The following is a 17,787-nucleotide window of genomic DNA, read 5'->3' on the forward strand; positions in this document are numbered from 1 at the left end:
TGGAAGTCATTCCACATGCTGAACTTGTGTGAAATCCTCCTAACATTGTTGTTATTGTCATTTGATCACGGGTCACTGTTGCTGGTAACATTAAATGAGACATGTGATGTACGAAACTATCGGTATCCAAGATTAAATAGGTTCTTGTTTTGAAAATAAACAATAGTTAAAGTTGATGTGTTGTTGAGGCACTGAGCATCACCTCATTAAAAACACCCTTCCAGTCAAACACAGTGTTGTGGGCAGCATAATATTGTGGGGATATTTTTCTGAGACAGGAAATGGGAGATTCATCCGGATAGAAGACAAGATTAATGCAGAGCTAAATAGAGCTCAGGGGTTAGGTTAGAGGGAGGTCATACAATATGTAATGACCCAAAGTCAGGGGAACGGCTTCCAGAGAACCCTGGACTGAACCCAACAGAGCATCTCTGGAAAGACGTGAAAATGACTGTGAGATGCTCCGAATCTAACCTGGCCAAGCTTGGATCAGAAGTGTGCCAAGATTGTAGGATCATTTCCAAAAAGGCATGTCATTGTCATTGCTGGCAAAGGTGCTGCAAACTAACAGAATGACCTGAATATTTATGACAATCATTTACTTCAGGGGATTTTTTTGGAAAGATTTTTTTTTTTCTATTTTAGGATTTGATTGAAACATACCAAAGAGTGGAAAACCTGCTCAACTCAACTTTATGTATGTAACACTTTACATACTTATTCCTAGTGCTTATGTCCCTGGTTTGTCTACGTGTACACATAGGTGTGTCTCTCTACCTCGACCTATGTGCCTCACTAAACATCTAGCTCATCTACTCCCCAAGAACCCAGAAATATAAAAACCCATTCTGTCTCTCCACTCATGGGGCTCAGTGTATCCATGCAGCACATACGTTATGGCCGAACCGCCTGAGAAATCAGGTTCTAAATATTTTCCTCGAGTTTGGGTTTTGCCTGGCAAACCTTTGTTCTCCCTCTGTCTCGGATTGATGCTCCCCCTTTCTATGGTCCGCCTCCTGAATCAGAAGATGCCTGTCTCAGCTGTCACACGCCATTACCTACCCTGGATCTGCTCTCGTCGCCCCTGTCTGCCCCGCTCTGCCATTTTAGGATTAATTTAAATTCACAGTGAACTAAGTTCAGCATTAGCGTCTGGGGTGGTCTGAACAAAAAAATGGTGGTTACAATTTGGGATGTACTGATGTCATGTATTGTAATATTAAAGATAATGACACAACATGTTTCTTTATATGATGCAACAGCACTTAATTAGGTGTGTGTCAAAAGCAACAGGTGGAGTACAAGAAAGTATAAGTTACCATCTTCTGTGCTCAATGTTTTAAATGTATCATCTACTAATCCTAGGAATCTCTGTCTGTCTGACTCTGGCTCGCATATCTCCACAATCGCTCATCTTATCGGCTGCACACTTCATACTTCATCAGTGTGTTACGGGCCCGAGAAAATGCAGTGTTGAGTTTGGTGTGATTTGTACATTTGATACGTTCAATAATAATAAACCTTAAGATCAGATCAAATCAAATCTGTTGCAGAGGTGCCTGGAACTGGAACAGATCGTTCAAGACAAGGCAACACCTGATTTCCCAGGTCGAAGTTCTGCGTACCGAGTTGAGATTCATTCAACTTTAAATAAACAGGTGAACAGCTCTTAGTTCAGCAGTTGTATCGCAGATTCATGGTTCTGTGGACTAAGCCCTGTAGCCGGTCTTTATTTGCCATGGCTCAATTAATGCAGGTCACTTTTGAAATTTCAGAAAAAAAGCGGCGACCAGCATTACAGGCCTAATATATGCATTACAGTAGCTGTCAAACAACTCAAAGACTTAAATCTGGACTATGCAGGCAAAAAACTGTTTCTTCCTCCAGAGACTCTAAAATGTCCCGTGTGGTTTTGAGGTTGTGTGTTTCTCTAGTAGACAGTTCTGTAGAGAACACCTCTGGAATTTGACTAGAATTTTAGTCACTTGAGGCCTTATCAGCTTTAATACACTCCAGTGTGGGTGATGCCATCCTGCTCTACAGTATGGAACATCTGTATCCCTCTGCTCCTCTCAGCAAAGGAGGCTGCAGAATCTCCTGCACCACACAAACAAACCAGCTGTTAGCATGAAATAACCTTTTCGCTAAAGGACCAATGTTATTCTGAGTTCCATTTTAAAATAATGGTACACAACTCCCAGGGGAGCTCACAGAACAAACCTCACTTCATATCAAACTGAGCTAACAGCTCAAATCCCTTGCAGCGTGCTCTGAATACTGAGATTTTATGTCCGACCCAGAGAAACTTGCTAATCTCGGCTGGGACAGCCTGGCTATACAAGGTGTCGCTGTTTATCACGGCCTTAGAGTAAAGTTTAAGGGGAAGAAATGCATATGCAGCAAATGTAGAGTGACACCGGCACCCGGGCTCTCTCGCTGCTGATTCGAACCCTCTGTTTTACAAAAGCAAACTCAATCTCCCTCAGAATGTCATTATAGGAAAACCCTTACGGTGAACGGGCGGAGGAGCCGGATCTGAATCGTATTACTGTCCAAGAGTGGCAGGCTCAGTCTGCCGGACAGCTTTAGAAAGTGAGAGTATGAACTGTGTGTGTGTGTGTGTGTGTGTGTGTGTGTGTGTGTGTGTGTGCATGAACCACTGGTCTGTGGCAGGCTTGACAAGAGAGCAGCAGGGCAGCGCTGGCAGGTGAAGCCAATGTGATGTTCTGTGACTGGCCTTGGTGAATGTGTTATCGCCAGACAGCCAGGCCATCTGAAAATAAAAGAGGCCATCTCTCCTTCACTTAACCCTCTCCCTCCTTCAGGCACCCACCCATCGTACCCACTGTTTTTCTTTATCTGTTTGTCCTCTCCTCTTTTTCCAAATCCATCTCTACGTCCATTCAACTCTCCCCCTCTTTGTCCAAATCCCCTCTCCTCTTACTCCCTCTCTCTCTGCTTGTTTCATCCACTTCGCTCTCCAAATCCTCTCTATCCCTCCCCCGGTCTATATACAACTCCATTCTGTGTGTCCCTCAAGTCCCCTCTCTTCCTCACTATTTACTTGCTGGCCGCCAGCTGAATGTGCTGCAATCAGGGTGTGTCTCGATGAGCACATGTGGTTTCACACACAAGCCGTGACAAAGAACAGAGGAGCTACAGCTATCACGCAGTCAAAGACACGCTGCATTGTGTCACATTAAGATGCATTTATTCATCCCAAACACATGCACAGTCATGCAAAGGCACACTCATGCAGGTAGGGAAATTTAATCTCTGCTTTTGACCCATCTTGTGCAGTACACACAGAGCAGTGAGCAGCCGCGTACAGGCGCTCGGGGAGCAGATGTTAGGGGAGTAAGGTGCCTTGCTCAGGGGCACTAGACAGGGTAGGGAGACTCTTGGATTTTTGGACAGATCAATCCAGGTTCGTCTTTTGTTGTCTCTCCGTGGAGTCGAACCAGAGACAAACCAGAGACCTTCTCTGCCCATAGTCCAAGTTTCTGCCACTAGACCACCGCCTCTCCCTAGAGAGGCGGTGGTCTAGGGTCATCTTTCACTTACAGCTCACTGTATAACGCCAACAGAAAGAAAGGTGGGGATGTGAGGGTCTTTGGCTGTTCTGGTGCATAGCCCAGTGTGAGTCAGTGATAGAGTGCGGTCAAACTGCACAGTGGATGTCTGCACATGTGCGAGAGTGTGTGCGAGGGATGCTGTATTCATCTGTATGTGTGTGTGTGTGTGTGTGAGGGAGTGAGCGAGAGAGAGAGAGCGAAAGTAAGGGAGAGAGGGGGAGGATAAAAGCCTCTGTGCATGTCCACAGCTCTGTGCATGTTTGTGGTATGTTCCTGCATCTCCGTATATAGGGTGAGGCAAATGAGTGTGAGTGAGTGAGTGTGTTTGTGTGTGTGTGAGTGTGTGTGTGTGTCTGTGTGTGTCTGTGTGTGTGTGCGTGCGGTGTCTAACAGGATTACACTCTTCTGGGATTCTTCGAGAAGATTATGTTCTGTATGTCAGGATTTCAATCTGCCAGAGTAAAATACAGCGGCACCCTCGCTGGCCTGGGAGCGGCACATTTCTGACAATCAGAGATGAGTGTCTGGCTGCAAGACGCCAGTTTCTTCACTTCCCCATTATTTTGGGGCTGTTTCATCTCAGCCATTTGTTGAAGTGGTAACTTTTATTGTATGTTTAGGGTGATGGGAGGGTGACAATGTTTTTGTTTGTTCTTTCTAATCATTTCCCTCTTCATTTTGGGAATTTAAAAGGCTGAGCAGTTGCGAGGGTGGCACAAAACCAACATGGATACATTAAATGTTTTTGTTAACACATATGTGTTCATGCTAAATTTAAAATTATATTAGCAATATTTATCTTACTTTGTCACATATACATTTAAGTGAAAGGACCCCTATTGGACCCCACTCAATGTGATTTTAAATCAAATATAATTCTAGATTTTTTCATTTTTAAATTCACAAAACAAATACAATTTGAACTTTCACTTATTATGTCAGTTTGAATTCTCCCTCTCTCTAATCAGTACAGTTTTGTAAGTTTACATAAAAATAGTTTAAAATAAATATATATATATGGATAGCATAAAAAACTATGAATTATGTCTCCTTATTTAAATAAAACATGATGCATGTATAGTTGTCTCTTAAAACATGTTCGATGTAATAGTTGTAGCCAATATTAAGTCAATCTGCTACAGTCTATACAAAGAGAGCTGGAATTACAGAGCGCACTCCAAGCTGTTGAATGCACTAAATCAATGAACGTCTGTGGCAGGGTGAGTGCTGGACACCCGACAGGGTCTATTTATTGGACCATGAGGAGCACTATTTCTTCAGATGCCAATGGTCGTGCTTAACACCACAGGCGGATTATTGATATTTGTGTGTCTGAATAGACTGCTGGTTAAAAGCTGTGAAAGCGCCCTGGGTCTGAAGAAAAACAACACACAACTTCTGACTTGTCAGAGTCATTTTGATCTTCAACTAAAACAAGTGACAGAGGAAACATGTTCACACAGTCCAGCTTTTTCTTTTTTTGAAGAAAAGGGGGGGGGGATGCCATGCTGTTGCTTCTCTGGCAGCATTTGAATCAAATCAGTATTTGTTGTTTTTGTTGAGCAGCAGTGATATTTGTCTGTCTCTGTCTCTCATACATCACAAATCTCATACTTTTCATGTCCTTCCTCGAGATCTCACCTTAAAACCACCAGGTCTTCTGACACATTTATTTGATGCATTTACTTAATGTTAAGATGAGTGAAGCACATGTGACCTTACCAAATGACATTCTCCACAGCGTCATCAATTTAAAAATGACCTTTGCCTCATCGTTATCCTCATGAGAGATAAAACACCTTTACATCTGGCATCAATGTGCAGTCTGTGTGATTTGACTGTGGGATGAAAATGGAAACATACACCCAACACAGAGTGAACTGAATCCAGAAAAGAGGAGGATCCAGTCAATAAGTACATTTGGAGGGTGACACATTCGGCATCGGCAGCCAGGTGTAAATGGATTGTTGCTGCACACCAGATGTAGAGAGCACACAGTGTACTGTAAACAGAGTTGAATCAAGCTGGAAGCCTCTATCAAATCAGCCAGATGGCAAGTGGCTTAAATCCCAACACTTCTGTCAAAGGAGAAAACCAAACAACCACCTGCATTTTTCCCAGAAAAGGAACATTGTCCCTACAATGTGAACCAGAGACACATTGTGAGAATACAGTCCCTCGAAAGGGATATTACTACGGACATGAGACGAGATTTAACTGAAAAACTTTGAAAAGAGCCTCACTTGGAGGTGACAGGTCACAGTGACAAACCAGCCGTCATCTATACAGTCGATCATGTGAGGGTCTCGGGGAACTGGAGCCAATCATATCTGACATCGAGTGGCTGCGGGGGACACCCTGACAGGTCGCCAGTCCATCACAAGGCTGACACATGGAGACAACCATCCACCCTCACAGTCCCACCTGTGGGCGATTTAACTGAACCTGCAGTTTTTTTGCTAACCACTGCGTTACCGTGCCGCCCGGTGCCCGCAAAGACAAACACAGTGTCAGCAGACGCACCACATGTAACAAAGCTCATACGTACCCGATACTTGGAGAGATCGATCCTCAGTGAGTTATGCAGCTGATCCAGTAGTTTGACAAATTTCTCCCTCTGTCAGGAAAACAGAGACATAATTCAGTTCAGTGTCACAACAACTTAAGATTGTGAAAAGTGAAAAATGTATAACACTGCGTGGACTCAAGCATTACTTTGCCTGCAGTGATTCATTTTTACTTCCTGGAACAACATTTTGTGATGCAGCCATACTGCCAGCTCGGCTTTCTGCCTGGAAATAATATTTGATGCCTAATAACATTAGCATATTAAAAGTTCAATTATAAAGGGTTGGCAACCTCTGATACTTAAATAGGATATAAGAGAGCAACAGATGTTTTAACACAAGACCATAGATAACCCATATTTTCTTTAAGCATTGTATTACTGTGAATCACCGTTTTTCAAAAGTCAGATTACAGGACAAGAACAAGCACACTTACTCCAAAGTTAGAGGCGGCGAATCTGTCAGAAGCAGAGGCTGTGGTTGTGGTGGTGGTGGTGGTGTGGGCGAAGTAGGCATTGATATTTGCGAGCAGGTTGCTCATGACTGCTGGCACACCCGGACACATGTACTTGCCGGACAGGCATGAGAAATGCCTGCGGAGGAAAAAAGAACAGCTATTATTCCATCTGGCACAAGGGGCAGTGCTGCAGCCATTTTGGAGCAACCTCATCTTTTCACCAAGGTTCAATAGACCAAAACATTAAGAAAACAGAGATCATGTGAGAGTCAGCATCAAGCGCAAAATTGAAATAGACAAGGAAAACGATCAAGGAATCGATACACCCTTAGGAAAGTCACAAAATCGATATGTTACAGTGTTGAAAGAAATGTGTTTTATAGCTGAGGAAACTTTCCCTTCCAGTATATAATATATATAATATTCTTACCATATGTATTGTATCTATCTACTATAAAAGAAAAACTGAGCAGAAACACTGCAGTATTTCTCTCTTTTTTATTTTCACCTTTCATCTTCTGAGGAGACAGCATATTTTTTATGTTCCAAACAATTAATCCTGGTCCATAGGAAGTTTACTGACCTGTTCATCTAGTAAAAAGTGTCTTCAATGACTATCTATAGCAAATTATGTCATAAATTACAGCTATATAACCTATGCTACTACAGAAAGGAAGCTGCAAAGAAATAGATGAAGTAAGTGAGTATGATTCCGGGGTTCGTCTCCATCCAGAGTGGATATATATTTATTTTACAGTGTGCCATTAAACTTAGTTGCTTGCTTCATTCTTTAAGAAATACAACTGAGACAAAAAAGTATGTGCACTTCCAAGTTCAAGTCTTTACCACTGAGGTGAATCCACAAACGGTGGTTCAGTATTCTGCAGTGTGCTAAAATTACTCAGGTCATCTTCCCAAGAGGAGGAACTGAAACATTGTTCTTTTACTAATGCAAACATGTCATCTTTTGTCCTTTTCTCCCATCTTCAGCACTTTTCTAACTTCTTGGACTTGAAGCAATACACACAATGGGAGAGAAAGAAACCCATGCATCGCCGCTTCCGATTTTTCCGATTTGACATTCGCTCTCTTTCAATTTTCAGTCCAATGTGCTTTATTAGCTAAGAGGAAAGGACAATATCAGAGAAAAGGAAAACTAGAAATTAGAAATATGAGAAGTTAAATGAAGAAGAAATGTCAGGGAAGAGTTCTCTCTCTCTCTCTCTCTCTCTCTCTCTCTCTCTCTCTCTCTCTCTTCCCCCCCCCCCCCAACACACACACAGCTGATAGAGCACTCAGTAATTAAGTGCTGCAGCCTAAGAGACCTGTTTCAAACAGCGATCCCTAGCTGAGTGAAGAGCATATGCTTATCTTAAGACTTCATACTGCTGCTTCACAAGCCATATGGAATACCGCCAACATTATAATTCATATATATACAGCATGTATTCTATATATATATAGCAAACATACAGACTGGCTGCCAGCTGCCTTCTCATTCATACAGCATGTGGACAGTATGTCATATACAACTATATATGCACTATAATGTGGGTATTTAACGTATTATGTGAGAACACACAGACTGGATCAATGTGTTCTATGTATTTATTGGCAAATGAATTGTTTACAGTGTTTAAAGTTGCCTCATTCACAGGCACCGCTTTACATCGGTTGTGAGTGAGCGACATACACTATTGGATGGGCAAATGTGTTGCGTGACTAACGTTCTGGCATAGTGTTGGCTGTCTTGTGAGTGTTGATAGTTCCCCCATTGGCTGTTGCTCTTTCCAAATTAATTTGCATGAACAATTATCAGACCCCTTCAAAGCATCTTTTTTTCCAAGAAGCACCTTGCAGCAAATCTAGCAGCCTTCTGGATAAACCTTTGCTACTTGTAGAAAGAAGCTGCCTGTGCTTCCATGCGAATGAGAGGCTCACTTCTCTCTGTGTCGACAGCGTCAGCGGCAGAGCAGCAGTCTCTTACCCAGACAGAGGCTGTGCACCGTGTGAAACTGCTGCTCACACATCCAGCGCACACCTCAACTCTTCTAAACGTTACCTGGAGGAGCTGTAGTGTGAATGCAAATGCCTGAATCTGTCAACTCGGACGTTAACCAGTCTTTATCCTGCCAGCTACCGAGAACAAAGTCTGGGTAATGTTTGACTGAGCCGATGTGCAAACAGTTCAAGGATTTAAACTGTCTGACGACGGTCAGAAGACGAACACAATGCTATAACATCATGACAATGTTAATTGCTATTTTCAACTACGTAATCAAGTCCATATATTGATACACATTCATTCACTACATTTATTTATACTACAGTTTGATAAAAAATCTTGTTACACTTCAGATGCCTGGGAGTTTAAAACAAGACAAAGTATAGGCTGGGCTCTGCAAATATAGAATTTCTTAAAAGCTCAATCTTTTGCATTTAGCCTTCACTTCAAAAAATAAGAAGGAGAACATTTATATTGTTCACAACTGCAATTTCAGAAATTAAAGGTTGATTTATGAAAACAAAATGTTGTTCCATTAATATTTGTGTGTATCACAAGTGCAGGTGACCATGTGTACCAAAGATTTGAAAAGAAGAACATCTGGCTCAGTGTCTTATTGGTTTATGAAGTGGTTGAAAATGCATCAAGTTATGCGGAGTAATGATTACAGATTTGCTCTCCTTCAAATACACACACACACACACACACACAAAGGAGCACGCACAAGCACACAAATATGCTCTCATCGGGAGGCCTATTTAATTACTTTGCTTTCAGCCTCCAAATTACCCAGGAGCACTTGGGGTTAGGCGAGCAAAGGCAGTGATGTGAAGAGAGTGGTGTTGGCATCCGCTAAATCCCCACAGCGCTTTTAGAGCTGGATCTCCTGAGCCAATTTTCAAGAGGGAGATGTTTCTCCTCCTCTCGTCACCCTGCCTTGGTTTTCACCAGCGGATGCATATAACAAAAGACACAGACACTCCCACATTATTTAATGGCTTCAGATTGCTGTGAGAAATGAGAAAAAGATGATGAGCCGTGGGGAAAAGGGGTAGTGGGAGGTGAGGGTGGTGATAGAGTGAGTCAGATGAAGATAAAGGAAGATGAGGGAGGGGTATGGGTCGTGGTGATGGGGAAACACAGGAGGGTGAGTGTCGCAGCTGCAGAGATTTATGCAGCCTTCATGTCAGGACTGACTGGGAGTTAAGGTTCTATGATGAAGCAAACAGAGAGGTAAGGCCGTTCATAAATTCCTGGCGAGGCATAATAAGCCAAGATGTGAGAAACGCCAAGTTTAAATAAAGGCCAGAGCCTGAAGCATTGACTCCACCTGAGAAAGCTGGTAATAAGGCTGCTTACTGTTTCACTAATCTGCACTTAAACGACCATGCAACACTTCACATGTTGGGATACCCTGTCACGCTGAAACGACAGCCTGCCACTTTCAGCTCCGACCCACTTTGCGGCTTTAATATGTCAACAACACCTATGTTATAGTGTTGCTGTGGTAACTGCTACACTTTTTATTTATGTGGACGCAATGGCTAATGGTGTTGGGTGTTTAAGCATCCTTGAAACAGGTTTGCAGCTTTACAGCAGCTCAACAGAATCCCAGTGACACGTTCCACCTCCAGGGCCAGTTTGGGAGCAGATGAAAGAGCTGCTGTAGGATCTATGGGACCAAATTGAGATCAGTGGAACCAGAAAGATGGGAGAGAAGTATAAAAATCAAAAAAAGAGTACACTTAGTAACCTGATGTAACAACCTGCTTTAGAAACCATCGGTTTGGTTTTGCTTTACAACATAAAACCAATCGTTTTATACGTTAAAGAAATAATTGTATCATTAGTTCCTATGTTCCATCAGGGTTGTTACATCTCAGGATTACAAGTGGTCAGATTTCCAAACATTAAAGCACAAATATGTTGGCAATTTTCATTAAATTGGTCGACACAGTCTGTGAGCAATTAGTGTCTGATTTAGTGAAGCAGCAGGTTATTGCACAGGCAGCTACTGGGACTGTCCAACAAGGGCATCCTGCAGAGGAGAGAGAGCTGGAAAGGTGCATGATGGGATGTGATATGAGGGTTTCAGCTCAGACTGATGAAGTGATGCTGAGAGAGATACTGATTAGCTCATCATCCGAAATGCAACAGAAGTCAAAAGCAAACAAGGAACAAGAGATAAGGGGATGTAACACAAAGCTTCTGTGTGTATTTGTGTGTATCTGTGACAGCTAATGAAGAGAGGAAATGGAGCAGTAGGTTTTGCAATTGATCATACTGCACGGGACCCCTCTGTGGTTTTTATACATTTCATTGCATCTATGCTTTAAATATGAATTTGATCTATCTCTTCATATTTGAGTAAGTGTTTTTATCCCACTTTAGTAACTTATATTTCTTGTATTAACTCTATTTATGAGTTGTTTTTATAACTTTTAAAATTATTTTTTTTTAATTTAATTGTTTAAATGTTTGGTTTAGTCTATTCTTGGATCATTAGTTAATTGTGGAGCTCGTTGAAGTGCACTAACTTTTAACTAAGGTGCTATAAAAAAGCTTTGACTGATTGATTAACTGATGTGTGTTAACTTAACAGTGTTCGATCTTGTGAATATTAATCAACTCACTGGTTATATTGAAAATACAGGCTGCAAAATGCAGCCTCAACGTAACTCAAGTCAGTAAACCTGTGAGAGCTGCAATCGTGAAACACCTGTGATTTCAAATTAAGACTAATTTCATTAACGACATCATGAAAGTTCCTGTGAACCAGCTTTCTCCGTTTTGGTCTTTCTCCATTGTGTTTGATGCAGAAAGGCTCCATATGGTACGAAAGTGCCTTAGGGCTGCTGCACACATAAAAACGTGGGAGATCACAGACAAAATGACAGATTTAATTAATTTTATAATCGTCAGAGCGCACACACCTGACAAATGGCAAGAACGTCATGCCACACACCCGTCGATGTTGGAAACAATTTCACAGTAGTGATTCCAGAGACTTATATGTATGCAATTTTTTATGGTGGTTCGCAAATTACTTTTAGGTACATTACAGCCACCTTCTGAGCTGTAGTGTGGAGCACTCATATTATTGAACCTGGCTTCAAAAGAAACACACGAAGAAGGACCGGTATCGTGTGTTCTGTTTTGAAAAAAAGAGGAAAAACTATGGATGATGTCATGGCTGAGAAGGCTTATACGCTATACACTTTTGTGGGTTTCTGTCGGTGCAGATAATCGTAAATATGCAACATGTTTTGAGAGGTCGTAGCATTAAGATTACTTTGTAAACCTCCCACACTTCAGGATTATTTGTATAGATAGTCGTCATCAAGTGACCTCCAGGAGAGAACGCCCCCGTGATTGTAGGAAGAGGAAAATCAAAATCTAAAGTCTGCATGATTATCCTATAGTGTGCAGCAGCCCTAAGCAAGCCCCAACCAGATTGTGAGACTTCATGTAGATGAAATACGAAACAAGCGGAGCATGAGTCAACACAGTTGCAGCAGTGGTTCGAAGGTATCCAAAGAGAAAACATTACAAATAAATCTGATGGATTCAACTTTGGCAACAGGCATGAAAGAAGGTCTGATGAATACTGGCAAGAGCTTCTGTGGACAGATGAGGAGTGGGAGTGGACAGAGTCAGGTGGGAGTGTGCTGATGTGAGGCAGACAACATTTATAGATGAATGAATGTGCCAAATACTGAATGACGAGATGACTCCAAGAATCAAGAACCTTAACAGGAAGAGCAATATTCCGACATGACAATGTTCCCAATCACAGCTCAAACCCACTTGTGGACCTGATAGTCGTAAAATCCAATAGAAACACCTCTGAAGGATTTTTAAAGGTCCAGTGTATACGATTTAGGTGAAAGGGATCTATTGGCAGATATTGAATATAAAATAATCAAAGTGATCTTTTGACTAGTGTGTTTCATCTAAATTGTTTTCTTTACACAAGAATGAGCCCTCTACATGAAGCTGGTCTTCTCTATGGAAGTCGCCATGTTTTTTTTACAGTAGCCCAAACTGGACAAACTAAACATCTTTAGATTTTTTATAACAACTGAAGGCTGCCACAGGTTCTCGCCCATGTTTGGAGGGGGAGGGTGAGGTGAGGGGTGTTCAGCTGCAACATTCAACTTCACCACTAGACGTCACAAAATTCTACACACTGAACCTTTAATGAGAAGGCGGAGGAACAAAACCTCTCCAGCAAAGGGCCGCTGAACAGAATCATTTGGGGAAAGTAACAGAACATCTTTCCACAGATATGTGCAAGAGAAGTTTAATATAACAGAAAGAATGGCGCTCATGAAAGAAGGCATTTCACCTTTTTTGATGCAGCTGCTTCACTTCATTTCATTATATTAGTCACTAGTAAGTCTATCAGTGAAGTTTATTAGTTTTTTTGACACAAACCTTTTGTTTATTTCAAATTAACTGGTTTATTCATCTTGGGCTCTTGCTACAAAGAAAACCAAACCAAGAAAACTCTAAATCACAAAAAGCTCTCTTGGCCTTTGTGTATGCAATTTAAGTTTGTGCCCAACTTCAGCCAGCTTCCTGTAGAAGAGGGCAATGGTTATTACGGCTAGAACTCAGATAGGTAAATAAGTGCATAATATAAGGTAAATTGTGCTGTTTAAAACTATGCCCATATGTAGGGTAGCTGACATTCATATCCTGAAGGTGGTAAACCATTAAATATATTATGTAGGCAACTTTTGTGACTTCTGGGTAAGTTGTCATAAAATGAATCAAAGGGGTGCATCAGACTTAGTAAAGTTAAGGACAATATCAGCTGTATGGTGATAAGGCAAAGCTACAGTGGACAGTGTATTGGAAGACAGATGTATCTAAAGCCGTTTTCAGACCTGACCTGTGGTTCAACTCCATAGCCGATTTACTGGATTCTACCTGCAGTTTGCCTTCCACACATCACAGCGGGGGGGGGGGGGGGGGGGGGGGGGGGGGGGGACTGTGCACAGATTGCATTCACAACGTTTTTGTCGGTTTCTTCAATATGTGTGTCAACGCTTTCTCACTGGGAGACATGTTTTATTTCTTTTTTTTTTTCATTTTTGCATCGGTCGCGCTTTATAAGCGCCGTCAACCCCCCTCACTCTCTCATTCGCAGGGATCCCCCCGCTGTGTCCAATCGCATTCCCCTGACTTTCTACAGACTTATACCAGGAGGCCAGGCAGAGAAAGTCAGCAGAGACTGCAGAGCCTCTCACTCGGCCAAGTGCGTTCTCACCTCCTCTGGGGAAAATACAAGAGTAGCTGCAAAGTTCAGTTCATGTCTACAACAGCTTAGGAGTTAATAGTGATGATGCAGACTTCTGTAGGGGTAAACAACACATCAACACTGCACAGTGTAACACTGCCTGACCTTGATCAATATGCAATTGATTTTTGAGTGACAGTTGGCTTGTCCTTGCATGTGCCTACTTTACGCGTGCGTGTGTGTGTTTGTGTGTGCTTGTGTGAGTGCGTGTGAGTGTGTATGGGACAAAGGGAGACAGAGACGTTCATTATTGGACAGGGTCACAGAGGTTCACAGAGACAAAGAGAGAGATGAGGAAGTGAGACTGTTTATGTAGGTCCATGATCAATGTGACCAAGGCAGGTTAGGAGTTTTTCCCAGTGACTAGCAATTAATCAATCAAACTTGGGAGCTCAACAGTTTTCCCAGCTCTGATTCTGCTGAGGGGACATCTTTACTACTTTTCTGGTCTTCTCGTCTCTTCCTGTCCACCTCTCCTCTCTGTCTCTCCTCCACTCCGCCAAATTAGACAGTGACAGATTGGTGAGGTAAAAGGCCATAGATCAGGGTGGTACTAACGTCATAGCCTGATAGATGGACTCCACTCCGTATCTCATGGCGAACTCATCCACTATCTCCTGAGACACGTCGTCAAAGTAGACCTTCCACGCCTCTTCCCCTTTCACCTGCGGGATCTTCACCACCCCGTTGTTCTTCATCTCGGTCAGGTAGTGGAACAGGTTCTGTGAGTGGCACAAAAGATAAGGATCAACGGGTTACGCTGGTGAAGAATGGTTTCATATCAAAGGACCCATATCGCAGCTGGAAACATCGTTTTTTTGCAGATCAGTAACTACAACCCTGTAACTTTGTTTTGGTTTCCTTTTGCAACTGTTACCTCATGTAAACAGGTGTACTGGCCGTGAGGAGGAACCACGTTCTCCTCCCCCTTCATCTCCACACTGATCTTGAGTCGGATGGCACCAGATACAGCAGACTTGTCTGTCCTCTTATCTGTAACACAAACAAGCTGATTTTGAACATAACTGGAAATCAGTTCAAATGAAACAAGCCACTTCTTGGGAGGGCAAAAAGTTGACTAATGTCCTTAGAACCACAAAAAATGTATTAGTGTAAAACATTATACAAAGCTATTAAACTGTAAGCTTTATTTGTATAGAAATATTCTTATGTGTTTACGAAAGGATAAAAACCACAACTAAACAAATACAATTCAGAAGGAGAGATTTCTAGTTTGTCTCTGAGTTACGTTTAAATATGTTCTCAATGTAGAGGAAGAGGAACAAGTTTAAAATGTTCTCATGGTTTTACAACAGTCAGTGAGAAGAAGAAAAGTTCAAGGATATAAATAGTGACTCCACTCCGTGAGAACAATGTAAAAGTAAGCTACAATATTACTTCCCACCTCGTTAGAAATGTGTCCTTGACAATATTCATGACATATAAAACACATAAAAGAGAAATTACATTAATCAGACATGGGGTATGACATCATATGTCCAAGACAACAGCAATGACTGACTCACCGCATGTGTGTACAACAAAACACTTGCACTAGATTATCAGTAGCTGAAATGAGGTGTATTTTTGGAGAATTTAATTTATTTTCTGTAATTATATTAAAAAGCATGTACAGTAGATACACGCAGAGTGACAAAACCACACAAATGCAGGGAGACACAATGCCAAGAGGCCCTGGAGCTAATGACTTCACAGCTGCTGGGGTGCCTTCACAGCTGCCCCCCCCCCCCCCCCCCCCCCCCCCCCATGTGCGCGCTCATATAAAAATCATCTTCTGTGTTTCGAATGTATGAAATGTTCCTCTACAGTCAGCTGGTCAAGAGTCAGACAAGTGAAACATAATAACGTGACAAAGCGACAGTGCTGCAAGTGCAAAAGCCGAGATTGAAGAGGAGATGAAGAGGCTTAGAGAGGAGAGCAGCTGGAGGGGGTGACACCCACACCCGCAATGGCCTGTTTAGATATTCATTTTGGACATTTAAAAAGGCACAGGGCAGCCGCAGTGGGCAGGGGTCAGTATTAGCACAGATTGCTTCCTTTTAGCTCGAGAGGCAAACAATGACAGCAGCCGCCAGTCACTTCAACAGAAGTGGGAGCTCCCATCATGCTGCCAAACTCGTGCTGTGTAGTGAAACCAGTGACATACAAGAGGGAAAGACTAAAGCATCAACATCAACTGGTAAATATCCACAACTTTAAAATTCAACAACCCTGTTTATAATCTTAAAAACTATCCTAAGCTGAGACGATTCCTCTACAACACTGAGTTAAGAGTTCACATCTGAGACAAACCTGCAGACTTACCAATGTTATCACAGGGTCAAAAAATGGTGCCTGAAATAATGTTTAAAAAATCAAACTCCATGTGTAATTTTTTTATACTGCTCCTTATATTAAAAAAATATTAAATAACCCTAGGCTTTTTTTTTTATACTCAGAACAGATTCTTGAATGGTTGCATGTGTTAAGACAATATTCAACGTTTAAGAGGCTACTTTTTGTAGACAGAAATGTTTCATTAATATCAAATATAAGGTACTAAATGGGCCCTTACGTCCAAAAAGAGATCTGTCTGATTCAAACTACGTAATCGTACTTTTGCACATACTCCCATGGATCCTTTATGTTGGTATGGTTGTTAACCAATACAATCATCAAAGGGTATCGCAGAATCTTGACAACAACAAACATACAGACTGTGGAAGAGGTCCTGTTAGAGTATCTTTTAAGAAAGAAGGCAGCTTGTCCCAGTTGAAGTTACATCATTTAGAGGCCTGCATTTTCTTACAAACTCGCAAAGTCTCTTCTCAAAAAGTTATCCCATAGTTGAAATTTTAGGTTTTTAACATACAGTTGTCTCCCTTGAATTACTGAATACACTGCCCCCCCCCCCCCCCCCCATGATTTTGGGTGGTACATCTCCATTTTGTCTGTTTCATATTTCAAGTATGGAAGGAAACCACAGTCTGTTTCTGTATATTTATCTAATGTTGAGCAAAACTGAGCCTCATCAGCAGCAAATCAATCTAATGTTCATTTTACAGCCATGAGTGTATGACAAAAAATGTAATCATCGCTAGCCATGACAATGAGAGAGGGGTCTTATTTCAAAGCATTTTTTTCCAAATGAGTCATCATTTTATCTGAATAAGTGCTGTATTATGTTCCGCTATCATTTCATCATTGTATCTAAGCTGTAACAAAAGACACCGAGCTAAAATGGGTAACATACCGAGATTGTACCAAACATCCATCTCTCCACTGAGAGTGCGAACCTCGATGATGGTCTGGCCCAGAAAATCATCTGACTCGCGCTTAAAGTGCTGCTTCACCCGTGATTTGATGTCATCGTCTTCGTCCCACACACGCACCTTGATGCGGTCAGTGGCGTTGTGACATTCGCTGCAGGACGAGAGATGATTATGCCAGGTCATAACAATCACAACAACATGAGCAACACAAACAGCAACAGCATATTCAGTGCCAGCTCATAGGAGTGGGGGATTCAGTGGAGCAGCAAATGCACAATTCAAGCATGAATGTAAAGTCAGAGACACATATATCTCGTCCCTTTTCTAAGTAACATATGCAGAAAAATGTCTTGCCGGGATTCAATTGAAGGGAATGTGTGTATTAGTGTGTGCACATGGATGGGTATGAGTGGGTGTGCGTGTTTAGAAGGGGATTGTGGAGAGGGGCTCCCTGGCTGGCAGGAAGAATCACCCCAAGACATTGCTCGACCTTTACCGTGCATCTTTGTATTTATATTCTGTCCGAATGTATGCTAAGCTCATCAGGGAAGGGGTTTTGTTATTCCTGAAAGCGCTATATCTCTTTGGCCCTTCTTACATTAGTAC

General features: G+C 42.0%; 1 protein-coding gene across 1 annotated transcript in view; it reads right to left on the reverse strand.

Annotated features, from left to right (window-relative positions):
• LOC128439663 (protein unc-13 homolog C) overlaps positions 1-17,787 on the reverse strand; it is a 98,464-nt gene that overhangs the window by 52,352 nt on the left and 28,325 nt on the right. The window contains exons 10-14 of the mRNA XM_053422039.1: positions 17,163-17,332; positions 14,787-14,902; positions 14,468-14,631; positions 6,579-6,735; positions 6,124-6,192 (exon numbers count right to left, since the gene is read on the reverse strand). Coding sequence (XP_053278014.1) covers positions 6,124-6,192; positions 6,579-6,735; positions 14,468-14,631; positions 14,787-14,902; positions 17,163-17,332 — 676 coding nt within the window. The remainder of the gene's footprint in view (positions 1-6,123; positions 6,193-6,578; positions 6,736-14,467; positions 14,632-14,786; positions 14,903-17,162; positions 17,333-17,787) is intronic.

This window comes from Pleuronectes platessa, chromosome 1 (assembly GCF_947347685.1).
Source record: "Pleuronectes platessa chromosome 1, fPlePla1.1, whole genome shotgun sequence".
NCBI classification, from domain to species: domain Eukaryota; kingdom Metazoa; phylum Chordata; class Actinopteri; order Pleuronectiformes; family Pleuronectidae; genus Pleuronectes; species Pleuronectes platessa.